This window comes from Suricata suricatta, chromosome X (assembly GCF_006229205.1).
Source record: "Suricata suricatta isolate VVHF042 chromosome X, meerkat_22Aug2017_6uvM2_HiC, whole genome shotgun sequence".
Classification (NCBI taxonomy): domain Eukaryota; kingdom Metazoa; phylum Chordata; class Mammalia; order Carnivora; family Herpestidae; genus Suricata; species Suricata suricatta.
This window is the reverse complement of record NC_043717.1, coordinates 5,832,865-5,846,079: the sequence shown is the minus strand read 5'-3', so window position 1 is coordinate 5,846,079 and position 13,215 is coordinate 5,832,865. Positions and strand designations below refer to the sequence as shown.

The window sequence follows — 13,215 nt, the reverse complement described above, 5'->3', positions numbered from 1 at the left end:
GTCCTTTGCTGCCCCACCATCTTGACGTCTCCCACAATCCATTTTCGTTCCACCATCTTGGTCTTTCCCAGAGTTCATTGCTTTTCCGCCATCTTTGGCCTCTCCCACAGCTATTGTTCTCCCTCTTTTAACGCCCTTCCTACAGTCCATTACTTCTGCAACTTACCTCTCCTACATTCCTCCCACAATTCCTCAGCTCCCCTGCAATTCGTTCCTTTTCCTACAGTTCTCCGTCTCCACACAACTTTCCCCAGTTTTCTTTTCCAACAATTCTTTCTTTCCTGTGATCCCTTGTCATTCCCACACAAATCATTTTGTCTCCTCTCGATTGACTCAGCAGTTCTTTATTCATAATTTCATCGGTAGCAAACCTGTGTACGCCACAACTTCCTATTCTCTCCCTCAGTGTCCCTCAATTCCTTTTCCTACAATATTTTGTCACACAGTTTTGTGTTTCTTCTATAATTCTTTGTTCTCAGAACTGTCTCTCCCCAAATGTCGTCTTCCCTATGAGCCCTGGGTTTTCTCACAATTCCCTCTTTTTCTCAAAATCTCCTCTTTCCCAGAATTTATATTTTACAATTCTTGTGTCTTTTTTGTTTGGCACAAAGCTCCTATTGTCCTGAATTCTGTTTTAGACCACGTTGCCTGCTTTTCTGTTAATTTCTTTTGTTTCATAATTGCTTATCTATTCCACAGTCTAATTATTTTTTTCCTGTATCATTTGTCACTCCCACAATATAGTTTTCCTGGAGTTTGTCTTCTCTCCCACAACTGCCCTTTGTCTTCCATGATCTTCTTTTATTCCCACAGTACTTTATTGCTGTTACAAGTCCTTTTCTTCAGGAATCTGTTGGCACCCAAAAATGTTTTTCTCAGTGCTTTGTGTTTTTGATCACTTTGTATCTTTCTTGCAATTCTGTTTTTCCCACATTCTGGTCCTCTTAATTTTTTCTCCCTTAACCGTGTCTCCCACAATTCTCTATTTTCTCGCTATTCCCACCAGTCCCCTAATACCCTATTTCTCTCAAAGCTCCCTGTCTCTCCCCAGTTCGTTGTCTCGCATCACCCCTTCTGTTCCCATAGTTCCATTCTTCTTCCTAAAATCCTGTGTTACCCCACAATTCCATGTCTCTCCCAGAGTGCCCTGCCCTAGAAGTCGCCATTCCTGAAAACTCCCCTTTCATGGCTGTGATCCATTGTGTTTCCCTTGAGGCCCTCTCCCAAAATTCACCTTGCTCTGCCATAACCCCCCTTCCTGGAATTTTTTTTTTTTCCACCAGAGTGGGGGTGGAGCAGAGGGGGAGAGAGAGTATCCCAAGTAGACTCCATGGTCAGCTCGGAGCCCAACTTGGGGCTGTCTCGTAACTGTCATGTCACGACCTGAGCCAAAATTAAGAGTTGGGGTGCCTGGGTGGCTCAGTCAGTAAATATTTAACTCTTGATTTGGGCTTGGGTCATGATCTCCTGGTCTGTGGGTTCCAGCCCCAAGTCACTAAAAGTGCAGAGCCTGCTTGGGATTCTCTCTCTGCCTCTCTGTGCTTTCTCCACTTGCATGTCGGTGCCTGCTCACTCGCTAGTGGTCTCTCTTTCAATAAGCAAGTTTCAGGTCTTGCCTTTCTCTTTCCACACTTTATTGTTCTCACCCACCACAGCTTTTTAAATGTTTTTTGGTTGTTGCTGTTTTCTTTAATACTTCTATTATTTTTAATTTCCAATATAATTACAGTGTTAGTTTAAGGTGTATAGTAATTCAGCGATTCTAAAGTGCTCATCACCAGAAGCATACTCTTAATGTCCACCAACCACCCACCTCCCCTCATCACCATCAACTTGTTCTCTATATTTAAGAGTCTGATGTTTCTGTCTCCCACCGCCCCCCTTGTCCATTTAAAAAAAATCTATGATGAGTGAAATCATACGGTATTTTCAGGCAGAGAAGGACAGATACCATATGTTTTCACTCATAGGTGTAACAGGAGAAACTTAACTGAGGGCCGTGGGGGAGGGGAAGGGGGAAAAATAGGGAGAGGGAGGGAGGGAGGCAAACCTGGAGAGACTCTTGAATACTGAGAACAAACTGAGGGCTGATGGGAGAGGGGAAGGGAGTACTGGGTATGGAGGGGGGCACTTGTTGGGATGAGCACTGGGTGTTACATGGGAACCACCTTGACAATAAACCATAAAGGGAAAAAAAAACCCTACAGTATTTTTTCTGATTTATTTCACTTAGCATTATACCATCCAGCTCCATCCGTTTTGTTGGAAATGGCAAGATTTCATTCTTTTTGATGGCAGAGTAATATGTCCATATAATACCATTACTTCTTTTATTGATGGATACTTGAACTGCTTCCCTAATTTATTGTAAATAATATTGCAGCAAACATGGAAATGCATATATCTTTGAAAAATTGTGGCTTTTAAATTTGTTTTTCAGTATTGGGGGGGGTTCTCAAAAGTTAAAAACAGGACTACCTTATGATCCATCAACTGTGCTAGTAGATATTTCCTCACAGAATCCAGAAATGCTAATTCAGAGGGATAGGCACGCTGATGTTTACTGCAGCGTTATCTACAATAGCGAAATTATGGGAACAGCCGAAGTGTCCACTGAAACTTCGCCACTTACAACAACACACACGAGGCTAGAGAAGTGTTATCCTATGTGAAATAAATGAGTCAGAGAAAGACAAGATCCGTAAAAAGCAGGGGCAGGGCACAAACCCAGAAACAGGGTCTCACCATAGAGAACAAACTGCTAGTTACCCGCCGGGAGGAGAGGAAAGGGGAGGGGGGTCAAAGAGGTGACGGGGATACAGAGTGCACCTGTTGTGATGGGGGGGGCGGGACGGGAGGGCGATGTATGAACGTGTTGAATATTGTACACCTGAAACTAATATACCAGTGTGTTCACTAACTGGAATTTAAATTTTAAAAAAATGCTCAGTGGGCAACGAGAAAAAAAAAACAACCATACTGTCTATCCCCCAATTCATTGTCCCCCAAAATGGTTCTTTCCCACTATCCTGTCTCTTCGTTTCCCTTGTTTTTCCCGATACCTCCTCTCTCATAACCCTTTATTATTCCCACAATTCCCCTTTCATTGTCCTGATCTCGTCTTTCCCCCAGTGCCCTATTTTTCTCACCACTTCCTTCTCCCCACAAAGCCCTGTCTTTCCCACAATTCCCCTTTCTCCTCTACAATAAGCCCTTTGTTCAGTTTTTTGTCTTAAGAGAGAGCTTGCAAATAGGGGGAGGGGTGGAGGGAGGAGAGCCCAGTTCAGGACTCCAGCCCACGACGCTGGGCTCATGACCTGAGCCAAAATCGAGAGTCGGACACTCGACTGACTGAGCCTCCCAGGCGCCCCTCAGAATTCTGTTTCTGTCCCACAGTTGTCCTTTCTGGTCTCGCTCCCAGCCCCTGGCCTCTGCAGTTCCTTGTCTCCCACGATCCCTGCTCTCCTACAATCCCTTTATTCCTACCCCTTGGTGCCGTGTCTCTCCCACCGTTCTCCGTGTTCTCGCAGCCTTGGCCTCTCCCAGTTCTCTTTCCCACGGCATCCCCACTTGCTTCCACAATTCTGGGGTTTTCACTGTCTCCTAAAGTTCTGCTTCTACTGAACGTAAGCTGTTCCTCACCATAGTTCCTTCTCACAGTTGCCTATTTCCCACAATTCTTCCCCCCCGCACCCCGTTCTCTCTCTGTGTTTTATGGTCCCCCACGACTCTGTCTCTCCGCAAATTCCACTATTGTCCCGTCGTTCCCCGTGCCCTGCAGAACTGCCATCCTTTCCCACAGTTCTGTGCTCCGCTGTGGCCTCCGCAGTCCTTGCTTCTGCAATTCCTCATCTTCCCGTTGGCACCCTATTGTCACTTGCTCTCCTCCGGAATGTGACACCAGGTGGCCCCCTGGACGGTAGCTGCTCGGGACCTGTGGCAGAGTTCCCAGGGCTCCAAGTCTGTTGTGCTCCGGCGATCCGGTTCAACTCCTCCAAGGAGATCCAGGCCCAAGTGTCGTGTGTGCCCCGGGGCTCATGGGAGCGCACTGATTGGGCTTCCGGATCGAGGGCGTCAAGGGACCCAGGAACCACAGGTGAGGCGGCAGCCAGTGTGCCTTCCCGACGCGAGATCTGCGTGGGGCCACGAAGTTCCCAAGCGCCTGCCCGGGGCTTGCAAGGCTCATTCAAGAGCGTCCCTGGGAAGGGGGCTGGCCCTCGGGCACCGCGAGCCTGCGGCCTCTGCGCGGCCTGCGGGGACGCTGGGCAGGCACTGGCGCTCTGCACCGACAGAGAATCCGTCCGAAGCCCCCAGCGGCCTCGTGGGTTATCTTCTCAGAGACCTGCCCCGCCGGCCCCTTCTCCCTCTGTGGGGACATCCGGGCCCTGAGGTCCCCGCGGGCACATCGCAGGCCCTCGTTACCGCACAGATGGGTTTCCTCGGCGCCGCCTCCCCGGGAGCATGAAGGGACCGGGACTCGGAAGGAGCAACGGGATCCCGAGCAAGCCCCGGGGCGAGGCGTGAGGTCACGGGGGAGCGTCGGACGCCCAGACCGTGATCACAAGCCACCATGTGACCTCCCTCCAGAGCCTTTGAAGCGACCCCAGAAGGCGCACACGCGGTTCCCATGAGCGCAGATGTCCTCGCCAGCAGCGGGTGACCCCGTGGGAAAGAAGGCAGTCCTGTTGAAATGCCACCAGCTGCTCCGGCTGGAATGTGGTTCTAGAAGCGTCTTCTTGAAGTCTTCCAGCCGGAGCCTGGTCTCCTGGCAGAGCAGGGACACTGCCCCAACACAAGGTCTGCCACCACCCTTGTGAGCACCCAGACTGTCCTCAGGCGCCGCCTGCGGCCTCCACGGCCCCCATCCCTCCTTCCGCTGGCCTCTCCCTTCGCCTCTGTCCGTGGGCTCATCATGCTGGGTCTGACCTAACCCGACCCGTGTCCTCCCGGGTCCCTCTGCATCCGGGGCCGGAGGCGGAGCTGGTGTGGTGGGGGGCGGGCACGGCAGCGCCATCCTGCGGTTTCTTGGTCACAGCGGCACATCCTCCTGGGACTTGGGCCTTCGCCGTGACCTCCTGGAATCCGGGCTCTTGGAGACGTTCCCCAGACAGCTCTCCTGCCGCCTTGTTTTCCAGAGAACAGTAATAGTCTCTTTTCTCCCTTAAGCGTTTCCCGCCAGCGCTGCACGTGTCTCTTTTTAAATTGTGCTTGGTCCTGCCCGTGTCACTGCTCAGTCCCGGTTCTCCAGGACCCCGGGGTTGTACCCTGCTGACCTCCGGGCCCCTGCTGCCCCGTGCTCCTCCCTCCGGTACGTGTGCTGAGCACATTCTCTGTGCCCGTGAAAACTGCAAATGACTACAGAATCTTCCAGGTAGCGAGAGATGCCATGGAGAGAAAGCAGGCCGTAGGGGGGGGGTAGGGGAGTGACTATAGACAGTGTGTCCTGGATGACTCCCTGAGGATGAGGTGTTTGAATTGAGATCTGGAGGTGAGAACTCTATGCCACAACTAGTGCCATCTGAACCGAGATCTGAGTGAAGCGTGGAAGGGAGCCATGAGAAAGTCTGGAAGAGATTGTGCAAAGGCCCTGTGGCAGGGCTGAGTTGGGAGTGTAAGAGGCCAGTGTGCTTGAGCGCTGGCAGTGAACAGAGAGGGACGGGAGTGGAGACTGTTCTGACCAGAGAGGCCCACTGGCGAAGGGAGTCTGGATTCGGAGTTTTCTGGGAAGGGTAGTCGCTTGCTGCTCGCACCGCTGAAAAGGCCGCCCGTCCTCAGTCCGTGTGGCCCACACGCAGCCTAGAATCAGGCACACCGGAGGCGTGTGGACACTCGCAGAGCCAAACAGGAGTTCTGCTGTCCGTCCCCAAGGCCCCGCCCAGGCTATGAGGGAAGGTGTGACACTAGAATGATTAAGCACGTCGTGAGCATTCCTCTGGGGGCTGGAATAGTTCTGCTGTCACCCAGCTTCCCCCTCAAACCATGTGGCGCCTGGCGTGAACAGACAATTCGGAGGGGTCTTCGTGGGACAGGGGCCGGCCGCCTCCATCCGCTTGGGCTCCTCGCTTGAATGCAGGTGACCAGGCAACCGTGGGGCCCTTTGCCGAAGGCAGCGCCACCTCGTGGCAGCTGCCTCAACTGGTCACAGAGGTGCGCGTGCCCCGTACTTCCCTCACCGGAGTATGCCGTGCCCCCTGCTCCCCGGTCACCCCTCACCCGAATGCGCATGCCCTGTGCTCCCCCCTCACTCCACTGCGCATGCCCCTTGCTCCCTGGCCACCTGAGTGCGCCGTGCCCCGTGCCCCGTGCCCCGGGTCCGACAGCACAGGGACCCCAAAGCCTCCGGGCGGTTTCCCCTTGGTCTGTGACCAGGCAACTGCGGGGCCCTGTTGCCGAAGGCAGCGCCCCCTGGTGGCAGCTTCCTGAATGGTCACAGAGGTGTGTGCGCTCAGTACTTCCCTCACCTGAGTACGCTGTGCCCCGTGTTCCCTGGTCATCCCAGTGCGCGTGCCTTGTGCTCCCTGGCCACCCGACTGTGCCGTGCCTCATGCTTCCCCTTCACCTGAGTGCGCGTGCCCGGTGCTCCCCGGGCACCCGAGTGCGCGTGCTCCGTGCTCCCATTCCGACCCAGGGGCCCCGAAGCCTCCCGCCGGCCCACAGTTGGTTTCCCCGGGGTCTGTGGTCTCCATACGGCTGTGCTGAGACGCGCACGGGGCTGCCCAGCGTGGAGGCTCCATGAAGGGACGCATGCGCTCCTGCATCAGCGCTGACGAGACCCCCTCTTCTCCTCCCCAGGTTCCGACGCCAGCACAGCTGAAATCCACGTCGTGAGTGGGCCCCGCCATGAACGTGAGGTTGCATCAGTTCCCAGCACCCAGGGAGGCCTCTGAGAGGGGTGTGACAGCAGCCAGACCTCAAATCCTCAGGTTCTGCGTTTCACTCTTCAGAACTGTGTTCTTCCCCCCCAAACCTGCCTGTCACCACCGTGTGACGGTTCCTTCCCGAGGAGGCTCTGTGGTAAGAGGCACAATCCGGGTGCACCAGCTCGGGTCAGAGTTCCTTCCAGACCAGACCCATACCAGCCTCTCTAGGCGCCTAGCTGCTTTCCGGGTCTGAGGTTGCTCGTCACCTGAATTCCAGGTCCAGGGCCTTAGCCGAGTTAATAAAGTGGTTGTGACTGGGCTCCCAGCCGGGCGTCTGTGCTGACTGAACACCTGCGGCCAATGCTCTCAAGCAAGGTCTGCATGGCGTAGCTCCTGGTCCCCGCGCTGGGCTGAGCAGGGACGGAGTCTGAGGACTCTGTGGTCCTGATTTCCACCATTACCCAGGTTCGATTCTTTCCATCCCTTGAAATACAGGTCCATCTACAGGCAGATGTGTACGTATGTTTAAATTCTGTCAGTTTATTCCTTGGCAACCACCGTCACGTGCACCGGCGTTGGAAGCCACTTGGGAAGGTCCGTAGAAAAAGCAAGACCCTGCTTTCTCAGGCCGCCCTGCACGCAGCCCCTACCTTCCTGACAAGGACTCCCTTTTGCTCTAGAAAAGCCGTCCAGGAACCTTCCAGGCTTGGACTCCTGGAGAGGCGCTGGCTGTGGCCAGACTCGGGGCCCGCTGCATGGTGGCCACAGCGCCCAGGGCTTGCATGTCCCTAAGGATGGCCTCGTGCCACACCGCACCTCCTCCATGCAAAGCGTCCAGGATGTTGAAAGGTTAGCTTTTCTGAGCGGGATCGGTCACTTCGGTCTCTGGCGGCAGCGGCGGCCCCTCTGGTGGGGAGGTCCCCCTGTGGCAGGAAGCAAAGCCACTCGCTCTCCCGCAGGACGGGCCATGGTGGCAGCTGGGGCCCGAGGGGAGGGGCTGCAGAGAAGCAGGTGTGGAGGGGCCGGGTGCCCTCGGGCCAGTCCAGTGTTGGCATGGGGTGGGGGGCTGCGTCTCTGCAGGTCACCTGCATGGGACCGATCCTGCAGGCTGACTGGGGCCGTCCTGGTGGTCCAGAGACCCCGCAGGGGGCCCATGACTCTCCTGCGTTCCTCTGGCTCACTCCAGCCCCAAAGCTGTCCAGACGCTTGCAGGGAAGAACCCAGTCCGATCTGGTGATCCAGCTCCTCAGAGATGGGGTGTCCCGGTGACCAGCTGGCACAGCCGTTGTGCCCTGGTGGGGGGTGGCTGACAGCCAGAAGGTGCACGGACATCTTCTCACACCTCCTTCTAGGCCCCGAGCCGGCCGTGCGCTGGGGAACATGCAAGTGGACATCAGAGACGGGTGTCCGGTCAGTCTAGGGACGATGACGCACAACGGAGCAAACACAAGGCACCGGAGAGCGAGGGGCCACCTGGGTTGGAGCAGTTTCCCGGTCAGGCTGGCGGGTGCTGGAACCTGGCGGCGCTCGGGGCCACAGTCAGTGGGGAGCGAGCTTGATGAAGGCAGAGGCGTTCTTGAAAAGGTGAGGAGACAGGGACCCAGGCGTCTGGGCTGGGACACGACCGATGTGTGGCTGGGAGTCCAGTCTGGAAAAGAGGCGGCCGTTCCTACCACGGAGCTTCCGCGCGATTTCCGTTCATTGGCCAGGAGATCAGCCAGTCGGGTTATCGTGGCGCAAAATCCCTCGGGAGGACGCCCCCCACCCCGCCTTGCTGCATTTATCTCCCAGCGAAAGCTGTGACCCCGGCCAGAGTCCCCTCTCCCCAGAGTGAGTGTGGTGCCTGTGTGTCCTCGCCGTGTCCCCGCGGTGCCCCACGCCCCGTCCACCCCTTACACGGCTTACCTTCTCATGGAGGAGACGCTCTGGAGGGAAAGAAGCCTGCCTGGAGGAAAAAGGGGCCACATGGCGAGTCTAAGGGCCTACGTGTCCCGGCTCTCCGCTGCCTCCTGCTGTGCCCCTCACGGTGGTTCCCGGGTGTCTGTCAACCATAACCGGAGGCCGGCACACACGTGCACAGAAAGCTTCCCGCGAGGATGACAAACGTTCTCAAAGGTCCTTCGGGAGCGGAGTCAAGCAGCAGACAAGGGTTCTCTGCTGAGCGAGTGAAGGTCGAGGTCCCCAAGGAACGGGAGCTCCCTGTCTGCTCTGAACAGCCACCGGAGCCCTGCTGGCCGAGGCACCAGCGCCACGTGCGCCTCTGTCCGGGGCTCCCGTCCGAGTGTGCGCCACGCTCCCCTCCAGGCCCTGCCTGTGGCTCCAGTGCGCTTAGCCCGGTTCCCAAGACGTGGCCAACTTGGCCATTTTATAAGGGGCGGCAGAGGGAAAAAGGCAGCAGGCTGTGCCCGCAGACGCGACGGGGACCCCAGCCCTCGTCTTTGTTCCAGCGCACGGTCGGCTTGGACTTGGACGGCGGCGACAAGCAGCCCATGGCACTCCCTGCCTCTCAACCCTGCCCTCTGTGAGCACGGGGACAGCAACGTCCCGGAATTCTGTGACCCCCACCAACCGACGACACTGACGGGAAGCACGTGCCCGATGTGGTGCAGAGGAGACCGTGGGAGACGTCTAGTTACTGTTAGGTGGCCTCGTACCGTCACCCGTGTCCTCGGACCCTGCAAATTCCAGCGAATCCCTGAGCGCAAACCCCCAGCAAACCAAGCTGCCGATAGGACACTCCCTTGCTTTGCATTTTTACAACAAGCAGCCGGAATAAAGTCATGAAGACACACGCGCAAACACGCTTCCTCTACAGACCCCGTTCCAGTAACGGGCTTCTGTCCCCCCATGTCATGGCGCCCGTCCCCTCGGCCCTCCGTCAGCAGAGCAGTCCTGCAAAGGTCTTCAAGTCACCGCCTTGTTGATAAACACAGAGTTTGGGCCTCACTCACCCGTGTCAGCGAGGACCCAAGCGTTACCCAAGCGAGACTCAGAAAGCACAGCCACCAAGTTCTCTAATATCAAAATAGAGCAATTTATTCAAGACACTGAGTATGAGCTGTCGATTTCCTGTTGGAACAAATGAGCTATGACACAGTCTGATTCTTCTCAGAGAGCGTGAAGGTGAGTGGGGGTGGAGGACGAGACAGGCTGACGTGGACGGAACAATCTAGAAAACACGGACAGAGGACACCGTCTGGCTGCACGTCTGACACAGACAATAAAGACTGCAGAAGCCAGAATTCAAAACTGCGGTGAGTGGCGGAAGGAACGTTTGTGCATCTGACAAGAAACAGGATTCAAAAAAAAAAAAAAAAAACAGGCAGAACAGAGGACAGGGCCGACCCTTACACCTGACAAAGTGCACTTCGCTGGCTGCGCGATCGGGTTGTAGACAAGCCGGGAGTCCAGTCCGGTGGCATGTGGGTCCGAGGGGGCAGACCTGGTGAGGTCGGGCCCCCCGTGGGGCGACATCTCTGCCAGGTGCGTGCGGGACAGGTTCTCGGTCACTTCAAGCCCAAGCGAAGGTTCCAGGAAGGACCAGTGTGTGACTCTGCTTTCGGAATCAAGGTTCAGTTTGGTCACGAAGACTCCGGCGTTTACCCACCACGTTAAGAGCCACAAACAGTGGCCAACAGGGACTTCACGCGAGGACTGCCCCTCGGTGGTGAAGGGGACTCGCCCAGCTTCCTGATGGGCGCCCACGCCACAGCTCAGCAGACAGCTGTCCCTGGGCTGAGGACGGGGGTGACTGGAGGCGTGCCGCCCGCGTGCTCACGCTCGGTCCCGCTTCAGGCCCCGGGACGCCCCTCTCCAGCGGCAGCTCGGGGAAGGTGAGGTTGGGGACAGTCGGCCTTGGTCATCCCCAGTGCTCCCTGCTGGGCCTCACAGCCCAGGGCTCCCACCTGATCGTCCCCAAGTGACTCACATTCCTCACGAGGCTAAAGCCCACATTGCAAGACCCCTGCTAGGGACGTCCCGTGGAGGTCACCTAGTGAACCCGATGGGAGTCCTGCCGCCGCCACCCGGCAGCGACTGGCTGGGCAGACACAAGCCTCGTGCCGACCAGGGCCCAACCCGTGACCACCTCTCCGCGGAGGGGACGGGTGCGTGGGGTCAGGCCGGATGCTGGTGCCCCGGCCCCCACCCGGCGGCACCCCGACCTCATGCAGACAGCCCTCCTCTGTGACCTTCAAAACTGGAGTGGTGACGCCATCAAAGTGACCTTCGAGGCTAAACATTTAGGGAAGAGAGTTCGAATCGACTCTGGTCCTCTACGGCTGGCGCCTGCGAGGCTCAGATGTCCACGCGGAGGGCCGGGAGGGACCGACAAGGACGTCCACGCTGGTCCCGGCGCTTTCCGCGTGTGGCAGGACGCCGCTGCCACCTGCTGGGATGGAGGCCCCCCTGCAAGCAGCCTCCCGCCTGCAGCCCCGACTCCTGCCCCCACCCTGGCACGGCTCGGGACAGGACGGGACAGGCCCCAGCGGTTGCTCCTTCCCTGATGCTAACGGACAAAACAGGTGTCAGGGCAACAAAGGTACAAAGGTCACCTGATCCAATGAAAGGAAACTCTAGGAACACAAAGCCAGGTTTAATTTTTTAAAAACAGTAAAAAGATTCATTTAAAAAAAAAATCTTCCTCCTGGTCTCTTGTGAGAGAAAAACAATGAAGACGGCAGAAAATTAGTCATGTTCTTTCTACGTGATTCGCCTTCAGGACTGAGTTCATTTCTGTCGCTCTCACGCCGGTGGGGTCCCAGAGCCTTTGAGGCGAGCTGTGCAGGGACCTGCCAACCGGCTCTCGGTGACATGACCGTGGGCAGTTAGAGGGCCGGGACCGAGGGGCCGCCGGTGGCTTCATTGCCATCCGGTGTGGGGGATGGGGTCAGAGGGCACTGGCTGCCCCTCCCTCCTCTCGGGCCGGCTACCCCCTGAAAGATGCAGGGCTCTTCTGTGAGCCAGGAAGCGCCGGCACCTTCTGCTCTGGCTGCACAAACCGCCCTGCCGGCCCACGGGGCCCACCCAGGGCCCTCCACCCTCCACCCAGAGTCTGACCGCCTTTCCTGAGGCCAAAGGGAACGAGGCGCTACCGCAGAGCCTGCCTCTGTCCTCATGAAATTTGCTGAAAATATGAGCCACTCGAAGCTCTCTCTGATGGCCATTTTAGGATTTTAAAATCGTTTTAACATAAAAATATTTTTTTTTTCCAAAAATACTCCGGGCTCTTTCTCTTATATTTTTTTTCTCCTGTAAAAAGTCCCCCTGCCCTGCCTTCTTACGTAAAGCACTTATTATGCGCCGAAAGTGCCCTTGAGACTGCAGATCCGAAGCAACTACGAGAAAGGGACAGAGAGTGAGCACGGGGCGGCTGGGGAGGGAGGACAAGGGGGCGGTTAACGCCGACCGTCAGCCGCTCTGTCCTGGCGTCCACGGAAGCCACGGCCACACCACGCAGGGGACACAGGTACAGGGACACAGTGGGGAGGAAGCAACAGACCAAAACCAGTTTCCATCTCAGACCGAAGGCCCCTGGACGACAGGAGTCCAGCCAATAGAAAAACCACCGGACAAAGAAGATTCTAGAAAATAGAAAGTGTTGGGATTACAAAGTTGCGCATTTCATCGGTACAAACAGGTCTCCGAACACCCTTTGTGAGAGCAACCGCTGGGTCCTAATCGGTAGGGGAAAAAGAGGCCCGCCGCATGGAGGAGCGTCCCCTCCCCCGCTTGTGGTTTTACCTCAGCATTTTTTTTTTCCTTTTTTGGCACATTTCCCCCCCCTTCGTCTTTTCTCCTCTCAACCATCGGAGCCGGTTCTGGATGGAAACCAAACTGTGCACCGTCTCCGGGTGACCTCATGCTCCCAGGCTGCACGTTGCGGGTGGAAACATCCCTCCCCCCCTTGGATAGGACTGTGTGTGTTTCTCCCTTAAACTTCCTGGTGACGATTCCGAGGAAACAGAGACTCCTGCGGCCGGGGGTGAGTTGATTTCCAAGTACACTCTAATGCCAGTCAAGTCCGTACGGTTTCGGAGCGGGCAGAACGGTGTCGGAGGAGCGTGGCCACGTCCCACATTCGCTGCTGGTCCGTTCGAATCCTTTCCTAGGATCGTCTGTGTTTACTTTCGGAGATCTAACACACACACCTGGAAGGAAGCAGAAGGGGCCTCCGTCTTCACAGCACACCAAGGTGCAGTCCGAGCCCTGGGACCAAATCTGGCCCGCCCCCCATGCCTTGTTAAGTAAAGTTTTATCGGCAGCTTTAACAAGAGGCTCGTGGGTGAGCACCTGGTCCACCCACCCCAGGTCAAGGGCAATGCTCGGAACAAACGGGGGGGGGGGGGGGGGGGGG

At 56.5% G+C, this 13,215-nt stretch overlaps 3 protein-coding genes across 7 annotated transcripts in view; 2 read left to right on the top strand and 1 right to left on the bottom strand.

The window, feature by feature from the left end:
- The window catches only part of GPR143 (G protein-coupled receptor 143), a 34,683-nt gene extending 27,313 nt beyond the window's left edge, over positions 1–7,370 (top strand). The window contains 1 exon segment of the mRNA XM_029931003.1: positions 6,793–7,370. Within this exon segment, the coding sequence (XP_029786863.1) occupies positions 6,793–6,887 (95 nt within the window). The 3' untranslated portion in view covers positions 6,888–7,370.
- Positions 7,368–8,719, top strand: LOC115283311. Its single transcript, XM_029929594.1, has 3 exons — positions 7,368–7,454; positions 7,541–7,709; positions 8,213–8,719. The coding sequence occupies exons 1-3, from the start codon at positions 7,382–7,384 to the stop codon at positions 8,661–8,663; spliced, it is 693 nt and encodes a 230-aa protein (XP_029785454.1). The 5' UTR covers positions 7,368–7,381; the 3' UTR covers positions 8,664–8,719.
- Positions 8,720–9,870: 1,151 nt separating this feature from the next.
- Positions 9,871–13,215, bottom strand: part of TBL1X (transducin beta like 1 X-linked) — a 137,411-nt gene continuing 134,066 nt past the window's right edge. For all 5 annotated transcript variants that reach the window (XM_029929588.1, XM_029929589.1, XM_029929592.1 and 2 more), the window contains one exon: positions 9,871–13,009. In XM_029929588.1, coding sequence (XP_029785448.1) covers positions 12,983–13,009 — 27 coding nt within the window. In that variant the 3' untranslated portion in view covers positions 9,871–12,982. The remainder of the gene's footprint in view (positions 13,010–13,215) is intronic.